Raw genomic sequence first — 6939 nt, forward strand, 5'->3', positions numbered from 1 at the left:
AAAAAAAAAAAAAAAAAGGTTGAGAAGTTAGAGGGTTGATATGTTCTGGGGTTGTTAACCAATGTCATAAAACAACATGTGTACTTCTGTTTCATGAGAAACTATGTGTTCTGTAAGCCTTCACCTGAAGTACAATAAGTAAATAAATAAATAAATAAGAAAGAATCCTCCTCGATGAGTAAAGGGTCCCTGGGGAAGGACAAGGCCACGTTTCTCCAGTCACAGCTTCTGTCACCCTGAGTTGGGATGAGGTGGGTGACGGGGCTTAGATAAGCCTTGCTCCTCCCCAGGAGTCACTCGCTCCACTTCCCTCAGGACTTTACCTCGGTAAGTCCTCCCCGCAACCAGCAGGTTCAGGGCCCCCAGGGATGGCCATGGAGCCAGGCCAGAATCACCTAGCTGCAAAGCTCTTAGGAACAGCCAACAGCAAGCCCTTAGGGAGGCACCAGCAGGGCTAAAGCCCAATGAAGAGAGCTGGGTCTTTCCCAACCTCACTTGGATGCACCCCCAGCCTGGTTCCACATGTGGAAGGAGTGAGGGCAGGGGCTCCAGGAAGCCTGGCTGGGCTGAGCTGAGTGAGAGCAGCACCTGTGATGAAGTAGCTGAGCTCGGCGTTGAGGCCTACGTCATTGTCGGTGCAGTTCAGCCAGACCACCCGGAAGTCCCGTGGCACATCCTCGGACACGGAGACATTGTACACGGCCGGGAAGAAGGTGGGCGTCTCGTCATTCACGTCCAGCACTGTGGGGGCAGAGGGGGCACGGGGGCTGGGGTTGGCTTCTGCTTTGGATAACCTAACGCCAAAGGCAGTGGCTCAAGCCAAAGACCTAGTAGGAAACTAATTCCCAAGGGAGACACAGCCTCCGGGCGGCATTTGTGTCAACACCTCCTGGTCATGAGCTGAGGTCCTTTGCTCCTCCCCCTGCCCCCATCCCTGTTCTCCTGATGGCTTGATGCTGCTCGTGCTGTCAAGGGAGGAGAGAAAACCCCAGGCCTCTCTCCAGACAGGCCTAACAAGGACAATGATGATGATAATGACCACGGCCATTTATGCCAAGCCCATGCTAAGCACTTCCCATACAGGACCACATGCAATCCTCATAACATCCTTGTGAGGCAGGCATTATCAGACGACCTGGATAGAGAAAGAAATGGATGCTCACAGCATCACGAGAGGGGCATGGCTGGGTCTTGGGGAGGCCTGCCCTTCTTTGTGGTGGGATCCCATGGGAGGGAGCTGGCTTTGAGGATTTTTCCCCTCAAAAGGTCTGATTTCCTCAAAGATTTATTTTTCCAGCTCTGCATGCCAGGCCCCTATTCCTGGGGCAGGTGGGGCTCTGGGCGACCTGCATTGTGAAATGACAACCCCTTTGGCTACTCTACGTCATATCACCAGGAGACATGATGGGGTCATTTGATGATGTGGCTTTTGCTGAGGCCTTGGAGAAAGGTTCTCTGGGGTCCCCTCTGGAAGCAGTGGACGTCCTCTCTCCCTGTCAATCACTGGTGAAGAGGTGGGTCCTCCAACTGGCCTTGGACCAACAGGACTGAGAACGTGAGGCTCTCTCTAGTCCTTACCTTCTGCACTCTGAGGAGGGTGAATGTCTGTGCTGAGGTAACCTCCCCGTACACCCCCAGATCATGGAGGCACGCAGGGCAGTATGGGGCAAGCCTGTCCCTGAGAACAGGCCACACCTTCCCTGCCAGGCTCTATGAGGATTTCCCTGGGCTCACTCGTGGCTCTTCAGCATCAGCTCATGTCCGTGTTCCAGTGTGGTCTCAAGAATTAAAGACACATCCAGAGGTGATGAGAAATACCGTCCCTCCACCTGCCCCCAGATTAGAGGGTGGAGGCAGTGGTGATTATTGAGAGAGCCCAAAGCGGATGAGGAATCTCACAGTGTCTGCAAATTCCAACTGCCCTCTTCCCATTGCTCCCCCATTGCCACCTTATCATTCCACACACGGGAGCAGGTGTCTTCCTTCACATCCTCAAAATAAAAACTCTGGCCTTTCAAAGAAGGCAAAGGGTTCTTCAACCCCGCCTGCCGGCTCATGATCCGAGGGTTCACCCCTGCTTAAGCCCTCTCTGCTTTGGCTGGATCAACACCTCAGTTCCCAACGAGGCCAGCAGGGGCGTGGGACCTTGGTGATGGGTCCTGGCCACTGCCCCTGGGCTCTGGGCCCTGAAGGCAGTGGCCGGGAGTGGAGAAGGCTGTGTTGGCACTTCTGATCTGGTGGGGACAGGGAAGCCTCTGCTCCATGGAATAGCTCCCTGCAGCTGAGAAGGGCAGCCCATTACCTAGGGAGGCTGTGCCCACATAAACACTGGGCAGCAGTGGTGGGCATGGGTACCCCACTTCTCCTGGCACACCCTGGGGCCTGTGCCTACATGATTAGTGGGCAGTGTCAGGCACCCTCTGCCCCACTTGGTACTGCCCCAAAATCTGTGCCCACATGTGACGGTGGACAGAAGTGGTGGGCATGGGCATCCCATCCTGCTGTGCCTATGTGTTCAGCACCCAGTAGGAGACCCCCGCCCGCTCTCACCGCGGATGGTGAGTGTGCTGGTGGAGCTCTTGGTGGGCGTGCCCGAATCACTGGCCACCACCCGCAGCTGGTACTCGGCGATGCGCTCGCGGTCCAGTTCGGCGGTGGTGACCAGCACGCCGCTGCTGCTGTTGATGAGGAAGTCCATGCGGGGCATGCCCACCTGCATGCGGTAGGTCACCAGTCCGTTCAGGCCCTCATCCAGGTCAATGGCCACCACCTGATGGAAGGTGGGAGAGGCTATGTGAGGCGGGGACCCTAGGACTGCTGCTTCTCCCCCAAGAAGTGTCCCCTCCTCCTCTCCTTTGCTTGGCTCCAACCAGACACACCTGCTCCCCTCAGAGCCTCAGGCCAAACCACTGTTCCCAACACAACCTTCCAGATGCTCCCTGGAGGTGTGGCATATTGCAGCTGAAGGGCATCCAGATGCCCTCTGGTCCATCTGCTTATGGGACAGATACACTGAATAGGCTGGAGGTGGGTGGGATAGGGAAGGACTTTCTAGAAACAAGAGTTTGGTCTCCACATGCCTTCCCCCTTCAAAACCCTGCTCTCGCCATCAGGAAGCCCTCCCAGATTTACTCCAGCTGACTCTGGTCCCTCCAAAATCTCCAGTGCTCCAATAACCTTCCCCACCCCCCAGACCTTACCACGAAGGCTTGAAGCAGTTGTTACAGCTTCCAGACCCCCCGACTATTGGAGCTCATCTACAGAACACTCAATTAACAGGGCCCCCCTCCCCACTTTGCTCTGATTTATAAGACAACAACAAAAATAAGACAATGGATATCAAGGATTATTTTTAAAAAGTCACTTGAGGATTTCATTATTATTTAAAAAAAAAAAAAAAAGTCTTTTGGGGCCATGTGTAGGTGAGCCTCATCCTGAATCCCAAGTCCGTTCCCATCTGCACCTCCAGTCCTGATCAGAAATATCCCGATTCTGGACCCAGATACACTGAAAGTTTTACAGAAGAGGATTCAAGACATTTGAGAAAAATGTGTAATAGTAGTTAAGAGTTTTTGATTAAGACAAGACTATTAGGATTGGAAGACACCATCAAGGTCATCAGGTCTAATTCACATCCAGCAAGCTTGGACAGGAGGGTGTCCAGGCTCAGCTTGAATGTTTTCCAGGACGGGGGGCTCACTAGCTATACTCTATTTGCACACAACCCTAGAGAAAGTTTTTCTGCACTTCCAGCAGAAATCTTTATCGACTGAGGCCCTAGGATGGACCAGGGGAACAACACAGCTCAAGTCAGAACGCTCTTCCTATATCTGAGGACAGTCTCAAAGTTACACACTCCCAGCCCCCTCAACCATCTTCTCACGACTGGGAGTTGGTTCCTCCATGAACTCAGAAGTTGAGGTGTGGGTATTCTTTTCCTCTGCTGTCTTTGACCCCTGAGAACCAGGTTTGGGGGCTTGTTCATTTGCATTCTCTCCACTCCTGGTTGGGGACTGCTTCTCAGGGACAGGCTGCTGGTCCCAGGATCACAACGCCCCCTGCTGGGGGCTTTGGGAGAATGCTCTGCGGAGAGGCCAAAGGCTCCCCAGGACTAGTTAGAACACCATTAACCCCCTTTTACAGATGAAGAAATTGAGGCACAGTGGCTTACAGAGCATCGCCAAGGGTATCCACTCTGGCATCCTAAAAAACAATCAAGCCTTCCTCGAATGGGAACAGGTTAACCCTTTGCCACCCAATCCCCTTTTCTCTCTGGTATAAACCCTCATGATAGGCACATAATGAGCACAGCAACTGTGTATTCTCTGAAGCTCAAGTGCCCGATGTGCTTCTGAATGAATCTCTACCATAGCAGGTCCTATTATGTCATGGGTGAGAAAATTGAGGCTCAGAGAAGTTAAGTTGTTTGCTCCAAGTCATACAACTGGGAGGTGGTGGAGTTGGAATCCACACCCATACTGATCAGATTCCAAAGCCCATGTTTTTAACTGTTAGGGCTTTCCAGTCTTTCTAAATGGCCTCTTTAAAGGTATCAACTCCCCTGAACCAGCATCTTCAGGGTCTTCCTGAATGGACCAGAAGATAGAGGAGCTGGGTTCAAGATGGGGCCCCACCTCTTCCTGGCCACAGGGACTTGGGCAAGTCCCTCTGAAGCCTCCTGCAAAATGGGCAGAGTCCCACCCATAACGAGGGCTGCCTTTGGAGGGTGCGTACCTAGGCTACACTCAGTCTGAACTTCTCCGGGTTCTAGAACTCTCTGCAGGCTTGAGTGTTGAGGGTCTTGGACCAGATCTCCATGATCATGTTCTGAGAATCTCTCCAACTTGCCTTCCTCCCTCTGTCTCTACCTTTACCCAACCAAAACCGGTTGCTGTTGAGTCGACTTTGACTCATGGCGACTTATGTGTGTCAGAGTAGACCTGTGCTTCATAGGGTTTTCAATGGCTGATATTTCGGAAGTAGATCTCCAGGACTTTCTTCTGAGGCACCTCTGGACAGATTCAAACCACCAGTCTTTCAGCTAGTAGCCAGGCACTTAACCATTTGCGCCATCCCAGCTTTCCTCGTTTCTGCCTTTACGCATCTCCTTATCCGCCCCCGTGGTGCTCTCACTCCACCTCTCCAAATCCACCTGTCCTTCAAGAGTCAGCCCAGGAAGCCTTCCCAGACTACCCCATTCACTACCCATCTCTCATAGCACTGGCTCTCCAAGCTGGCACTGGATTACGTAGAGCTCAGCACAGGGCCAGGCACACACGGGCACTCGCTGCCCCCTTGTTGGCTGGCAAGGATGAGGTCAGGGAGACAGAGGGCAGGATATTGAGGCAGGAGAGAGAAACTCACTTGGTAGACAGAGACCCCTGCAGGGGTGCCCTCCGGCACCTCAGCCACGAAAGGTAGGTTCTGAAAGGTGGGGTCGTTGTCATTGAGGTCCAACAGGTTCACAAACACTGTAGCACTGCTGGTGGCTCTCAGAGGGGGCTTGCCACCTGGGGGGACCGGGGAGAGGGAAGAAGGGGTGCAAGAGAAAGAGGGCAGGGAGAAAGAAGAGTGGGGAGAGGGACAGGGAGGCAGATTCAGTTACCCTCCATTCTGGTGGCCCCTGTGGGAAGCAGTTTGGGCCTTGCATCCCCCCCAACACCCTTCCACACTCTTCAGGGTGCTCTGGGGGGATCACAACAGGGAAGTGGGTGTTCCACAGCCTCCTGGGTAGATCCCGGGACCCCCAGGGGACAAGTCAAAAGACCAGCCATTAGAGGACATCCCCAGGCCCCTGAGTGTCAGGGGCCATAGCCCAAGGTATGGGGGCCTGAGGGGCCTGAGGGTACGTACAGTCGGTGACGGAGACAACGATCTTGCGCATCAGCTCCGCCTCGTGGGGGTTGGGGTTCTCCCGGTCCAGCATGACGTGGGTGGTGCGGATCTTGCCTGTGGTGCTGTTGAGGCTATAGAACTTGTTGGGTGGCTGGATGCTGTACACCAGGGTGCTGTTCTCGCCCAGGTCTGGGTCCACAGCCACCACCTGCCAAGGAGGGGAGAGGGACCAGACCACCTTCACTGAGGGGCGGGAGTTGGTGGCCCTGGGGCAGCCTGGCCCAGCCTGGGGAGGGACCCGCTGTGCCCAAGGCTGCCTGCCTGGGGTTATCTAAGCTCATGTACTGGCCCCGGGCACCCTGCTGCCTGGGAGGAGGAGGCCTCCTGGCTCAGGCCGGGGAAGGGAGCCTCTCTCCCGGCTCCATCAGCAGTATCTGCGGGGGCTTGGGACGTTCAGAAGATTAATCAGCAGTGATGGTCTTCCCTCCAGTCCTGGCTTCTTCATCCAGCATGTTTGACCCTAGGCAAGTCCCTTTCCCCATTTAAGCCTTGGTAACAGTGAGGGTGGTGAGCCCTGCTTTGCCGTAAGGGCGACATGAGCTAGTGTTACTGAGAGCACTTGGCATGCACTGGCGTACAGCAGACGCCCAATGATGCAAAATGCCAGCGCTCTCCATGCACCGTGTCAACAGCCTTATGAGGCGGATGCCTGTAATTATGACCATTTTATAGATGAGGCTCTGAGAGGATTCCAAGGTCATGTAGACAGGGAGTGGCACAGCTGGGATTCTATCCCCAGTCTGGGTCCCTTCAGAGCGCATGCTAGTGACCACCAGGCAACACTGCCAGCATGTCTCTGTGTCCTTCCTTTCCAGAGGTGCAGGGTGACTTGTGCACAGCCTTTTGAGAAAGCAGGGGCCCCCCAGAAGGCCCATGACCATGAGGTCCAGGCCTTTGGCTGAGCTTTTGGAAGCTCAATTTTATTGTGGTAAAATATATATTGCCGATGTCAGATGGATCTTGGCTGAAAGCAGAGAATACCAGAAAGATGTTTACCTGTGTTTTTTTGACTATGCAAAGGCATTCAACTGTGTGGATCATAAC

At 54.0% G+C, this 6939-nt stretch overlaps 1 protein-coding gene across 1 annotated transcript in view; it reads right to left on the minus strand.

Moving 5' to 3' along the window:
- Window positions 1-6939, minus strand: part of LOC101341936 (cadherin-23-like) — an 84039-nt gene that overhangs the window by 6037 nt on the left and 71063 nt on the right. Inside the window, 4 exon segments of the mRNA XM_012557500.1 lie at window positions 589-741; window positions 2551-2770; window positions 5365-5510; window positions 5854-6043. Coding sequence (XP_012412954.1) covers window positions 589-741; window positions 2551-2770; window positions 5365-5510; window positions 5854-6043 — 709 coding nt within the window.

The sequence above is a fragment of the Trichechus manatus genome, unplaced genomic scaffold, assembly GCF_000243295.1.
Source record: "Trichechus manatus latirostris isolate Lorelei unplaced genomic scaffold, TriManLat1.0 scaffold00106, whole genome shotgun sequence".
Taxonomy (NCBI): domain Eukaryota; kingdom Metazoa; phylum Chordata; class Mammalia; order Sirenia; family Trichechidae; genus Trichechus; species Trichechus manatus.